We start from the raw sequence: 14,381 nt of genomic DNA on the forward strand, positions 1-14,381 counted from the left end.
ATCCTGAATAATTGCATTTTTTTAAATTACAGAAAAAGTAGTTATTGCACAACAGGTATTAAATGAAACAAATCAGTTCGTAATATTTGTATTTTATTCTTTTTTCAATAGCAAATACACATTCGATTACATTTACAAAGAATTCAGCATGTCTGTAAGAACTTTCTTTAGTACATTTTTGACACACACAGTAATTATTTCAGAGTCTATATTCAAAGGAATACTCTCCTTGATAACATCATTTACTGGAGTTAGTTGAAAACACATTTGGAAGCACAATTAAAAAAGGAAGCACATTTGGAAGCACATCAAAAAGGCAATACATTTTGGAAGCACCATCATCAAAAAGGCAGCACATTTTGGAAGCACAATCAAAAAGGCAGCACATTTTGGAAGCATAATCAACAAAAAGGCAGCACATTTGGAAGCACAAGTTACGAGAACTATGTCTTAGTTAGAAATCAGAATACAAGAAATAAAAACATTAAATTTTTATTATCAATATTTAATTTATTTCTCCACATTATACAAATGCAAGTAAAACAAGCCATTATTGTATGTAGCCAGCTTTCCTCAGTTCTTTGAGTATGAAGGATATTTCTTTGATGCACGAATAGTTTCCTGCACAAAGCGAGCCATGTAGAAGTCTTAGCCGGTCAACCAATATGTTTGGATCTTTCCATGATGTGTAATATAATAAACTTTTATAAATAAAATAAATTTTCATGTATACTATGTTTTTTATTTCCCTTAATTTATCCTGCTTACTTTATGGTGAAAATTATAAGTATACCTAATGAAATAATTTCCAATAAATATGTTATTAATATTAATTATATATATGCATACTTAATATTGTTTACATGAGATACTGAGTTACAATATAAAGAAAATGTAAGCACAAAGGAAGGCATGTAAAGAAAACATAAGTGTATAGGAAAGTCCTCAAAGAAATTGTAGTCGCAAATGAAATACATGTTAAGAAAATGTAAGCGTAAATGAAAGCCCTCAAAGAAATTGTAGTCGCAAATGAAAGGCCTTAAAGAAATTGTAAGCGCAAATGAAAGCCCTCAAAGAAATTGTAAGCGCAAATGAAAGCCCTCAAAGAAATTGTAAGCGCAAATGAAAGCATGTAAAGAAAACATAAGCTATGTAAATCAGTTTGAGTAGGTCTGATGCTGGTAGCGATAAATAATCCGTGTTAGCTTCTACAGCCAATACAACTTATATTTTATTTTAATAGTAGACTTATAAAATTCCAACACCAAGAATAAATGTTATTACTTAGATAAATAAAATCATAAATTGGAGAAGGAGATGTATCAATGTATTTGAATATTAGAATATGTCGTTGCGGATGAATGTGTGTTGACAGCTTTTAACATTTTAATTTTTTTTATATGTCATGCGCATGGAAGCTTGAAAAAATAATGGGTGCTGCAACGTGAATCCTGAGAAGCAGTAGCACGTGGCACACCGATTAAATGTACCTAGTTTTAAAGGGTTTAAGAAAGGAGTTCTCTGGAATAAGTAATTATGTTTTGCTTTTTTGAAAACATTTAAATTTAGTCTGATAATTATTTAATATAATATTAGACAATAATTAATATAAAATAATAAGAGAAACACCTTACATAGGCCTACTTCTGGTACCTTGGTTGAAAAACAATATTAAGTATGTTACAATAGTTTGTTTGTTTGGTTTAGGAATCACATGCATCTACAGTTTAATTAGTGAAATCTAGATCTATATACGATAATTAAGCAAAAAAAACACGCACAATATCGCCACACTCAGAGCGGCATACCGGACACTTTAGTGTTACAAATGGAGATTGGTTCTCTCTCAGGCCGATTACACAGTTCTCACATAACACGAAATGTCCGCAAGGATATACCAGGTGAGTCAATGGGTTGAGAAGACAAACCTTACACGTCATGTGTGTTCTTTGGTCTGGTTCTGGATCTTCAGGCAAAAGCTCTTCTACTTCTGCTGGCACATTCCGAAGTGCTCTTGGTATGACATCTTCGGGATCGTCCTCATCCTCCGATGCTTGATAAGCCTCAGTAGCTTCTGCTCTCGCATTCTGAGTTTGCAAAGTGTTATATGCGCCATCAACTGTGTGCGCAGCTTTGCGCAGGAATTCAGTGACGCTAAATTCTCGCGATACTAATTTTCCTATGATTTTTCGCAAATTCTGCGTGTTGGTGTTCTGTGGTTTCTGTCTTCTAATAGTCTTTCCTTCTACAAGAGCTTTGAATTCCGAAAAGTACATGTTGCTCAAGTCAGACAGGTGAACTAAAAATTTCCACACATTTGCATGTGGGCCCATTATTGACAAAACTAGAGCGTGGAAAGATTCCAACGCATTATTTGTTCTTCTTGGTAGATTGAAGACAGAAAAGCATCGGGGCGTCACTCTAGCCATCCAGTAGTTTTGAAAATATTCGATCAAATTTGCCAACTTTTCTTCCAAATTTTTTTCATGTATGAAAATTAGGATTGCCTCTAATCCGTCAGCAATGTCGTAGGCAGGAACAGCATCGTCATGTGGGGCTCCTCTTGTTGCAGGCAAGTGGGCTAGTGCCATCAACATTTTTATAGCCCTCTTCATGTCGTCATTGTTCTTGCAGTCCTCCACTAGACCAGTTTTCATGACCATTCTCCAAATAGCCTGAAAGCAAAAATTTGTAGAACATGAAACTTAAGTACATAAAATAATACAGTAAGTACAGGTGCGTAGGCATTCTGGATCATGGGTGAGGGGAGGGGAGAGGAGTGAAGAGAGGTGTAGGGGGAGGGGTGAGTTTGCCTGGAGAGGGGAGGGGAGAGGAGGAGGTGGAGATAGACTTAGTCTCTCACCATCATCCCCCTCTTCCTAAGACTTGCTGCTTTTCATACCACTCTAACCCCCTTAAGCTATACCCCCCTACATCGAACCATACACTGTGAGATAAAACAGAATACCCCTCCCCACTACATAAGCATATCTCCCATTCATTTTCCTACCAACACCCATAAGACATACATACTTCTGAAAAAGGGCATTAGCATGCTCTATCCACTCCCTAAGACTTTTTTTGTCATATCACTCGAAAGGTCATGCCCCTTCCTCGAACCCTGTGACCTATACACAACCTCGTAATTATTACATAAACATACCTACCACTCCTCTCCTACCAACACATATTGCACCACATATAACTTACCTCTCCCCACCACCACTTAACTGAAATGCAGAAGTATGTCCAATCCCAACAAGCTCCCGATGTGATAAAAACACTAGTATAACCTGCTCAGAGATACTATAACTGTCCAATATTAATGTGTGTAAATGGGGTTAACGTTTTCCTTTAAAGAAAAAAATCCCGGACCGGAACAGTACCTTCCTTTATTGAATTCCATCGCTACACTCATCTAGCCTGACAGAGAAATGTGTGTGTGGAGATTTTTAAAATTAATTTTTTGGATGTCTTATCTTATTGGTTATTGATTAAGTCTGTACACTTCTGTGCCTTCGGATTACAAAGTTAGAATGCCGAATTAGACAGGAATGGAGGTTAGTATTGGATGTTTCGAGATGTTGATATCATTAGTAATGCGGCCCATAATTTATTGACATTCTTTCATAAAGCACAGATGCCAAACAGTAACAATTGTACTTAAAGTAATATAAAAAATAATTCTACAAAACATGATCGTAATTTTTTTTTAATATTTCTTTTACTCTGCATTTATGTGTGTCTTTTTTGTGCACTGTTTTCTGTATGTTTGTGATTGTTAGTGGGTGTTTTTGTGCATATATGCGATTTAGTATATTGGCATGTATGTCTGTGTTTATTTCTGTGTGTATTTCTGTTTTTGTAGACACATTAAATGCTGTGTTAGAAAATTATGACATTCAAGAAAAATATGAAAAGGTGAATGAAACTGTTAAATCGAAATTTTGTTTCACAGAATTTCATTTTGGTATCTAAGTAGTAGGAATTGGTTACTTCTGACGCACGGCTGGCGGCTAAGGATTGAGGATGGGGTCAATGACCGATCGCCCTGACTTCACAGCGGCCATCTTTGATGACCTTGGGCATGACCTTTGATCTTGGGCATGAACTTGGTGGCCAATTTGGGTCCGCCATTTTGTTTTTGCCGCTATTTTTTGAGCCGCCATTTTGTTTTCTAGAACTTTCCATGACATTCAACATCCTACTCCTAGGCGTTGCATTTTTCGTTATTGCCGCCATATTGGATTTCCTTAAATATTAACCAATTTCAATGAAATTTTTTTAAAATTTAATAACAAAATTTAATTCAAATTGTTTTTATTTAAAAACCTCCACCATCTTGAATTTTGTCTGCCATATTAAAAAAATTTAATTTTTAACTTGGAAAGTCGGGAAAAATTAAAAATTAATAAAAAATTAATTATTTTAAATTATAATAAAAATTTATATAAAACATACTTATGTCACAGAGTCCTGGGTTCGAATCATACGAGGTAAAAATTTGAATTTTTTGCGACTTTCTAGCTCGATATTAAGATAATTTTAAGATGGCGCCCATGATGGTGGATGCCATGACAGTTGACTGTTAATAAATTAATATTTCACTCTAGCAGTTAAAATTAAAACTAACATGATGGCCTTCAGCAGCTTGAAACAAGATGTCTGCTCCCAGCAGCCAGAAACAAGATGGCGGACATGTCGTCATACCGACTGACTTAATATTTAATTTGACATATGCTGTTGTAAGGTTAGTCTGCCGGTGGCTTGTATGGCGTAAGGATCAGTTGCCATTTTAATTTATTTATTTTTACCTCTTCGGATTCGAACCCAGGACTCTGTGACATAAGTATGTTTTTATATAAATTTTCATTATAATTTTAATTAATTAAATGTTTTTATAAATTTTAAAATTTTACCTGAGTTTCGAAGTTAAAAATTACAAAATTTCAATATGGTGGTCGAATTTAAAGATGGTAGGTTTTTAAATTAAAAAGAAATTTGAATTAAATTTTGTTATATATTTTAAATTTTTCATTGAAATCGGTTAATATTTAAGGAAATCCAAGATGGCAGCCATAACAAAACATGCAACGCCTAGGAGTAGGTCGTTCGATGTCATGGAAAGTTCTAGAAAACAAAATGGTAGCGAAACAAAATGGTGGCGAAACAAAATGGTGGAAAGTTCTAGAAAACAAAATAATGGCTCAAAAAATTGGCAGTGAAAACAAAATGGCGGACCCAAATTGGCCACCAAGGTCATGCCCAAGGTCATCCAAGATGGCCGCTGTGACGTCAGGGCGTTCGGTCATTGACCCCATCCTCAATCCCCAGCCGCCGCCCGTGCACCCGAAGGAACCAATTTCTACTATGTACCTACCTAGCGAATTTTTTAAACAATCGAAAACATAAGTATGTATGCTTTCTTGACATCTGCTAAATGGTATTCACTAACAATCAAGTAAAAGTATGTATTAAGAGTATTACTTATACTCTGGGATGGTAATGTAACAGAATCTGAATGTTCATTAGCCCCTAAATTTCCTCTAAAAAAGAAGAAGAGTTAGTTCATGACAGAATAACTTACTTACCTGGCAGCAATGGTACCAACACCCATGGAACTCTGCATTCGGATATCTGGTTATAATGGCATTAACAAGTCCTTTTTCAAAATCTGACGATACAGCCACAATTTCCCAAGCAGATGTCTTCTGATGGAATATGTCTAAGACAGCAACGTATGCTTCTTGAGTCCGTTTGGTCATCAAGGCGAAGAAAATCGGAAATCCCTGAAATTGTAACGTTAATTTATTATTTTAAACACATCATTACCTAAAAAAAAAAAAAAAAAAAAAACCACACACAAGGAAAATCAAATCTTAACAAAATCTGGTATCCATAATTATTTGTAATACACTTTTATGATTTTGCATTTTTTTTTTTTTAAGAAATAAAGGTAAATTCTGTACACAAACTTTTGTAATTATGTAGTAACATAAAAACAAGCAAACAAAGAAAGTCGAGCACGTTTTTGAAATCTGAAGAAACACTTCCAAATTAAAAAAGGAGTTGCAAATAAGAAAATGGAGTATTGAATTTCTAAAAGAATATTGCTAGTATACTTACTATGTCTTGAAAGTATACCACCGCTGTCATCAGTTGACAAAAGCCGCTCGGCCTTCGGGGGACTACTTTGAAGGTAGCGTCAAATGATACCTCACGACGTTCGGTTGGATTTTCCGAAAGGAATTGAAGGAAGGTATCATTAGCAAAAACAATTGCAGTGATTTGTCCATTGTCAGTTTCTACGACTTTGTGGGCAAGTTGTTTTTCGTGGTTGGGGCTGTACAGATCTGCCCAGGTTCTGCCGTCCAAAATATTGCAGAACTCCCGCAAATCCTCCGTAATTGGTGGAAATAGCTCACGTCTTGCTCTTTCCATACACCTCCGCACTGTTGCATAAGGATTTTTATCTGCACCATCAGAATTTCTGTAAAAAATAGAAGAAGCATATTAAGACTTAAGAGTAACTTAAGATAGCCACTATCTTGGAGACCAGTGACTTTGAGATTGAACCCGAACATGCTATTTATTTGATTATCATACTTGTTATAGGGTTAGAGAAAATTGAGATTATTATCACATTTGTATATAATTTGAAGATTCAATGTAACTGAAATGAGAAGTTTAGAAGTTAAATAATAGGTAGCTATAATATATGCCTGATAAGTTTCACCCTACACATCCCAATTCCTTTCAAATTATTAAATTTATGCTGCGTGTTCAAGTCTTAAAAACCACCTTCCTGCTTGCAATCGACACATTTTGCAGATCGAACTTCGCTATGACTACATTCAGTACAGCTAAGAGCTCCAGCGTGACATAATCACGAATAGTGACACACATTTCTCTTGGAGACGCTTGGCACAGAACACCCCACTTTGCCATTTACATGACACAATTTTAACAATAAAAGGCCTAGTATTACCAAATTTCTTGATGCTTACGCTGCGGCTTCTGCCAATAATCACATTCATATAAACATTGAAACACATAAAAAGCTGTTTGAATCTTACCATGTTCAATTAAACACTTCACAGCCTTTTCATTTTATTAACTCTTTGAGGACTTTGTACAGTTCGTCGTAGTTTTCTTGTCCTTTTTTTTATTGATGGTCGTTATCATTAAAATGTACGTACATGACTTAGTAACCATGAAAATCTGTTACGCGACATCATATAAGAAATATATGTGTCTCTCATTGCAGGGTTAGATGACCTAGAGTCCTTGTAGCATTACAATTTCTGTATTCCCATTATGAGATTGGTGGCAAAAAATGCTTTTAGCTCCTCAAAATTAGTGTGATGAAAATTGCAAGAACCTCCCAGTTTCTGCGCAGCATACAGATTGGTCTGAAAAGCTATATTTTCTAAGAGATCCACAGGAAAAGTTGTAGGAACAGTTCTAATGGGTTATAAATATCTTCTGGAATATAAGGATCTCAATCGCAAGTAAATTTTTTATGCCATTGAAAATAGGACAGTTTTCCCAAGTAACCTATACCTTACTAGAAAAGAAATGGCACTTCACATTTCATTTTATTGCACTGAATATCACCAATATCCTCCACGATTGGGACTGATACTTCAGGCTCCGGATTATCATCTTCCTTCACAAGGAATGGTAGCTCGGGCTGAATAAAGTGCTCTTCAACCTCACATTCGTACTCACTTACCGATGAACACGACTCATTTTCGCTAGGGATTTGGTCAAGTTCAAAATCGCTGAAAGTTTTTTTGTATTGCAACAATTGGCTACATGTTGATGCAGCTACATTCGAATTTAGACGCTGTTCATCTCCTTTTATAGCAAGATCTAATAACTAAGTTCTTGATGATATCCTTATTAATTTCTGAAAGGGAATAATGGATATTCATTAAGGAGATAAAGCATTAATTTTAAATTAGGCTTGACTCTCTTGTCTCTTGGTGAAACCCCATACATTGTGTACATTGCAACTGAGGTAATATGCGCCACGCGCGCCTCTCACCAACCAACCAATCTCTTATTTCTCGAGCCAAGCGGGGGGGACCCTTTTATAGCCGCAGAGTCAGGCGTCGAAACACCCAGAAGTCTCGCATTCAGCGGTCCCGGGTCGGTCGTGGAAACACAGAGACCCCTGCTTGACGTCATAGGGGTTTCCGACCCGATGGCGAAGGGGTCACTCATCCCACGTGACGATGCTTCCAGATCTCTCGTAGACTGGTGGAACAGCGTGGGGAAAATCCCTGGCAGGCACCGGGGCTCGTACTTCAGGGCTCTGGCGGGTGTGCCAGGTAGGGCAGGGGAGGGGGGAAGGGCAGGGATAAGCGTGAACGTGACTGACGGGGGCCGCTAGGAACAATAGCTCTGGCCAAGGTAGTTGCATGGTGCGTGGAAAGGGAGGAGGGAAACCGAGGGCCCCTCGTCATCCAGCCTGGTATGCGTGACGTCAGCGCCCCCGCAGCCACCGGTCACGCACTTGGCGCCGTCGCTGTCTCGTCTCCAGCGTTCATAACAATATGATAAAATTATGCACGGTAACGACATGTTTTCCGCATTCCGGATTTGTCCACGCGGAAACTGTGGCTGTATCCGAATACACAGAGATGCGTCCTTAGCACACTCTTCCCTACATCCCTTAGCAAATGCAGCCACAATGTAGAGGACGCATTTCTAATGTATGGATAGTATCCGAATACATTTACTGCTAGCACCACCTGTTGACTGTCAGTCGTACTAATGTTCACGCAGCCATTTTGTGTATGGATATCTACGAATATTCAGCAAAACGTAAATAATAAATACCTACCTATTAAAAAATAACGTAACGTGAATGTTACACATGTTAGTGATCAAAATAAAATACATTCTATAAATTGTAAACTTTAAAAATACTTATGAGTTTTGAATTACCCTTTAAGTTTAAATTCGTATTTTGATTATATTTATTAACGTCTTCATTTGTCTCTGTTTAAGTTATCACTTTCACTAATAATGTTTTAAACAAATCTTATGCTGAAAATCTGAAGTAATGTTATACACAAACATAATAAAACCCAATTCCGAAGCTAATGGATGTAGGGACGCGTTAGTGGATGCGAGTGTCGCATCCCTAGAAATCTCGAATTAGTGGATGCGTGAAGTGATGCATCAGCATCCCTTGTGATAATTTTGATTCAACTCAAAGATGGCCGCGTCCACTACGATGCACTTTTAGTGGATCCCTTAGCTAATGGATCCATTAGGTCAGTATTCGGATGCAGCCACTGACAATACGTAGACTATGATTATATATACACTTCACTCATTATACACGCTACGAGTCTTAATTTTTTTTTACAGAATTAGTATATTAGTTTCTTTTACTATCGTATTTAACCCTTTCAGTCACAGAGAAAATTTTAATTTCAACTGTTGCTATGAGCCAAATTATATGATGCCTTCTTTATCTTTACAAACACAACGATCGCTCAAGCATTGAAGCCAATATACGATTTTTAATATGGCAGATGTTATTACCTAGTGGTTGCTGTATTTATGGCTGGAAACAATTCTCAGAAATAAATGATTCCACTTATTCTCACAAATTTAATGTTAGGTGACTTTTAAGTACAGTTAAAACGTAAAACTAATTAATGTGCAACTCTCCTAAATGTGGGATGCTATGACTGAAAGTGTTAAGATTAGAAAAAAAATCGCAACCAAATAAATGCATTGAACACCAACTTTGTACTAGTAACTTATGTTCTTTACAGTAAACATAAGCTGTTTTTGCTTATCTAAATTTGTTCCCTACGCGCGTCAACCTGAATTCGCACGAGAAAAAGTTTTTCAGATGTTCATCTCGAGTCGCTTACTTTATGGCAATATGAACGTTTTGGAAGTGTGAGAAATTGTGTTTTGTAAGTTTTATTACTCGTTTGTGATATGAACATTTGTGTTCCGGAAAAAGTAATGGACAGAAGTGTGTAAATTGTTTCTCTCTCTCTCTCTCCCCCCCCCCCCCCCCCCCCCAATCCACCACACAAAGTCACACACTAAGGCAATCCGGGTGCGGTTCCCGCCGGGATCACTCCAGGATCTCAAATGACGACGCAACAGGTCGGCGGTTTTTTTTTTGGGGGGGGGGGGGAATCTCCTATTTCCCCTGCCTATCCCTCCTGGTGCTGCCGTATATTCATATAATTCATCCCCAGAACAACTATAGGCCTATATATATCTATCTATCTATCTATCTATCTATCTGAATACCTGAGCTGTTGTGAGCTGCCAAAACCTTCAAAGGTCATCATCATCAACAACAACAAGAACAACAACATAAATGAAGCCTATCAATATTTCTCACCTTTTCGCCTCGGAAAAAAAGATTTCGCGAAGAGAGGTGGTTTCCATTTTTGATCTTGCCTTAAGAACTGCACGCAGTTTGTATGATTCTTTAATGCTCAGGTCCGGTTCATGGTTGTGCAGTGGACTGCTTCTGGACAGAGCAATAACTGCGCCTTCCTGAAGACCCATTGTTGCTCGAGCGCGACAGCCGTGACTCTTTCTGGTGCATCTCAGTTGCCTGCAAATTTTTTTAAACGTATTGTTACAAATACGATTATTATTCTAAAATGTTGCGTGGTATAATAGCTCATATATGCAATACTATGAAGCTTGAGTTTCTTGAAACAAAGCAATACTTCCTACACAATAATTTACAAGGCAAATTTCCTTCTAGTGCCTTCCACGTGCGTGAAATTTCATCGCACTACTCTAAAATATTAGATTGCACTTTTCCGAGAACCACTTACCTTGTATTTGCAGTAGTTCTTTCGCTGAAGTAGAAATATCCTTGGCAATCATGATAGACACAAGAATTCTTCTTGCGCCCAGGTAGCACTTCAGATCTTGCTTGATTAGACGCACTTGGTTCACCTTCCGGTCTAACTAACTCCGAATCTTCACCTTCCATAGAAATAAGTTAATTTCGCAAATAGCTTTCCGGCACAAATATCTTTCCGACCATCTACCCGTCTAGTGACCGTATAGCGCGACAAGAGGCAAAATAACCTGCGCAGACCCCACTGTCACCAGGCGATCACGTGATGAGCGCATCAGAAAGTGGAGGGGGTCAGTCGAGCAGCTGCCTATCACAACTGAGAGAGTGTTTCCTAGAAGTCAACCGGCCAGTATATAGGCATTCGGAGTGGTGGTATCTATTATGAGACCTACCATATCGTTTCAGAAAAATAAGTAATTTTTAAATTGGCAACTGATCGGGTGTTCATAAGCCGCATTTCTTGCATGCAAATATTGCGGAAAAACATAAAGTAGTCTTAACACATATAAATTTACTTCATTGATTTCTCCAAGCATAAACTATAAATTCGACTAATTCGTAATTACTTTTCCTGAAGAGGTTATATAGCATTAACATTTGCTTCGTCATCTGTACGTAGCTTACTACAGCTAATACTGAATTCTGAAACTATTTAAAATTATGTAAATCATTATAATCAATTTACTTTTCAACAAAATATGGTATTAATGTCAACATACTTAAATTAGACCAACGAACAGTACATGTCGCCTTACAAGTTGAAAGTTAAGTTGGCGAAACATCATGTCTTACTCATTTCGGGGTTTTGGAGGATAGGGGACGAATTTTATGTTTGGTGTTTTAGCTGAATGACTAAATCCATTGAAATTAAAACTTTGTAACTTCCTAGTACATTCGTAACTGCCAACTTTGCGTAGACGTCACCATATTATAAGTTTTTTCAGTATCAAAATACTCCAGTAGAAAGAACTTACCCCGATATAACAAAAATTCTGTAAAAAAAAAAGAATCCCCTTTGACACAGCCTACAGGCGTAGGTAGATTTCAAAGTTACTAAGTATATCATCTTGAATTATTTTTTTTTAACTTCTATAAACTCCTTGAACATTTAAAGAACTTAAGGAAGCTGACAAGAAAAATACCTATCTGCTCGCCAATATTCAAAAAATATCGATTCAACATTTTCTCATATTCCATACGGTGTACCTACTGCAACTATGTATGTTTCAGCCCCGATTACGTAATTATTTATTTTAATTTATACTTATTCGTCTGGTATGTATATTTTTATTATTTGAAAACTATTTATATTTTATGTGTATATCTATGTGATTGTAACTCTATGACAAAAACGAACGTTGAAGACAAACAATTGCAAGGACCCCTCTAGGAGCAATTGACATTTAAACGGTAAACTGTTAATTTGACACCGTTTTTATTTAATGAAAAATGTTATTTCTATATTTATTCAAATTTAATGAGAGATTTTGTGTTCCGCGCTATTGTTGCGCGCGGATTTGATGTCTTTGATATGAAATAATGTAACTGTCTTTATTTCTCGGCCAATCAGGAGCCGTATTTTAAATCTGGAACGGATTGTTAAGCTGACTTAAATTAAGAAGGTTTTAAAATAATGTAATGGCCTACTAATGGATGAACACATACGAGACGTCGACGGAATATTATCCTGAAAAATAGCTAGCAGAAATATGCATCCGCACTAAAGGATGGTATAAATGTACTGTTGAAACGTAAGAGAGTATTATTAGGGCTTTATCCAAAAGGATAAAGTTATTCGGAGTGAAAAATATACGTGAGTAAGAAATGACTGAGTCTGTTACTCCATTTCGCTAGGACGAATCACGTATCCCATCCATACCTCGTTATTTTGCGGTCTAATTCCAAGAGAAACATTGATGAACTGGATTATTGTAAAAATTAACTTCGTGAATATATTTTGACACTTTATTTTAACACACAACTGTAATCACCCAGTGGCCTGGGAGAGAGAGCATCAGAGCTCTACCGACTTAAGTTATTTTATCTAGCCGAGGTAAAAAACTTATATAAAACGAAATTATAAACTGAACCTGTGTATGAGATTTTCGAAACCGGATAAAATAGACACTTGATTAGTTAATGAATGTGCGCATCGTCACTCCAGACATTTTTTTAACATATTTGTGTTCTGCCGTGCCAACAATAGTTAGGATGTTTAAAAGTAATATAATATTTTTTTTTAAAGATAAACCTGAGATATTTTCATTAATAAAAAATAAAATTACCATGGTGTTTTGTATGGTATTGTAATCTACCTATCACCAACTGTATCCATACCTATCTATGTGTTAACAGCAGCCAAGCTAGTAGTAACTGCACATAATTAAATACCTAACTGTGACCTAGAACGAATAGCACACATATAAGTTACAAACTGATTTTATCTAAGTGGTGCCCTTTTGTACGGTAGTATAGCCCCTACATAAGAAACTGTCGCCTCAAAGTGGGGCCTTTTGCCAGGTTTATCCCCTACAACGGCGAAAATATTTTAAATGTTTTTAAATTAATGCATCAGCAATGAATGTCTTAAAGAAATTCATAATGTGCCTACTAAGGTAGTAATGTAATTATTTTTGATTTACAAACACAGTTTTTCATCTCGTGCACTAATGTCGTATAGCCTAATTGATTTTTTTTTCGGACAAAGGTTTAAGGTAATCTTAGATGGTAATAAACAAATTCCAATGAATTCGATACTAAAAAATGTAAAAATTAAATTAAATTTAAACCCCTGTTTTTATGGTAATAGTTAGTTTCATCAAAAATGTTTCAACCAAAGGTTTTAGATAATGTTGAGGTATTTTTACTAAAATGAATTTGAAAGTAAATGTATTTATAAAAGTAATGTCGTTTTGTTTTTCTACACTTGTTATTTCCATCCCTTGAAGTAATGGTTTGTATTATCAAAAATTGTTTCAAACTAAAGTTTTTAGTAACATTATAAGATTAACAAACAGTTTGAACGGATTTGAAAGTGCACCACTAAGGGAGTTATGAATTTTTTTTATTCTACCCTTTATTTTTTTTAACCCCTTGCAGCAATGGAAAATCAATTATTGTTTCAGACAAAAGTTTTTGATAAAAATTATAAGGTTTACCAACAACTTGAAGAACGTTATATTGTAACTAATGAGAATTATGAATTTTTTTAAACTCTACCCATTATTTTTTCAAACCCTTGCAATAATGGTTGGTCCGATCGAAAAATGTTTAGACAAAAGTTTTAGATAAAAATTGGTTGTCTGTAAAGTCGGTTTACGAAAGATAGTTTAACGTGACAACGTCATAACAAAACATTGATGAAATTATTGCATACTTTTATGAGTAGAAATGAATCATTTTTATTGAATTATCACTATTTTGTATGGATACAAAGAAGGAGTGAAATGAAATCTGCAATTTAATTGATAAATATACTTTTATTTGCACTCATTAATTCAAATTTGTTTATTACTTT

The 14,381-nt window shown here is 36.0% G+C and overlaps 1 protein-coding gene across 2 annotated transcripts; it reads right to left on the minus strand.

Annotated features, from left to right (window-relative positions):
* Positions 1 to 900: 900 nt before the first annotated feature.
* LOC134545190 (uncharacterized) lies at positions 901 to 14,327 on the minus strand. Of its 2 annotated transcripts, XM_063388559.1 has the most exons (4): positions 10,388 to 14,327; positions 6,127 to 6,490; positions 5,592 to 5,789; positions 901 to 2,675 (listed from the first exon to the last, which is right to left on the minus strand). In XM_063388559.1, exons 1-4 carry the CDS (start codon positions 10,555 to 10,557, stop codon positions 1,761 to 1,763), a joined length of 1,647 nt encoding a protein of 548 aa, XP_063244629.1. In that variant the 5' UTR covers positions 10,558 to 14,327; the 3' UTR covers positions 901 to 1,760. The 2 variants fall into 2 exon arrangements, with proteins under 2 accessions (XP_063244629.1, XP_063244630.1); XM_063388560.1 differs by lacking the exons at positions 6,127 to 6,490; positions 10,388 to 14,327 and having other exon boundaries at positions 5,592 to 5,816.
* Between the last annotated feature and the right edge of the window lie 54 nt (positions 14,328 to 14,381).

This window comes from Bacillus rossius, unplaced genomic scaffold (genome assembly GCF_032445375.1).
Source record: "Bacillus rossius redtenbacheri isolate Brsri unplaced genomic scaffold, Brsri_v3 Brsri_v3_scf619, whole genome shotgun sequence".
Classification (NCBI taxonomy): domain Eukaryota; kingdom Metazoa; phylum Arthropoda; class Insecta; order Phasmatodea; family Bacillidae; genus Bacillus; species Bacillus rossius.

Bases quoted from the DNA above. Each gene is read 5' to 3' on its own strand.
- LOC134545190 (XM_063388559.1), bottom strand. From the start codon at position 10,557: ATGGGTCTTCAGGAAGGCGCAGTTATTGCTCTGTCCAGAAGCAGTCCA. The intron at 6,491-10,387 runs GTGAGAAATATT...TATTTTTTACAG, and splicing joins TTTTTTTCCGAGGCGAAAAG to AAATTCTGATGGTGCAGATA. The intron at 5,790-6,126 runs GTAAGTATACTA...TTACAATTTCAG, and splicing joins TGGTATACTTTCAAGACATA to GGATTTCCGATTTTCTTCGC.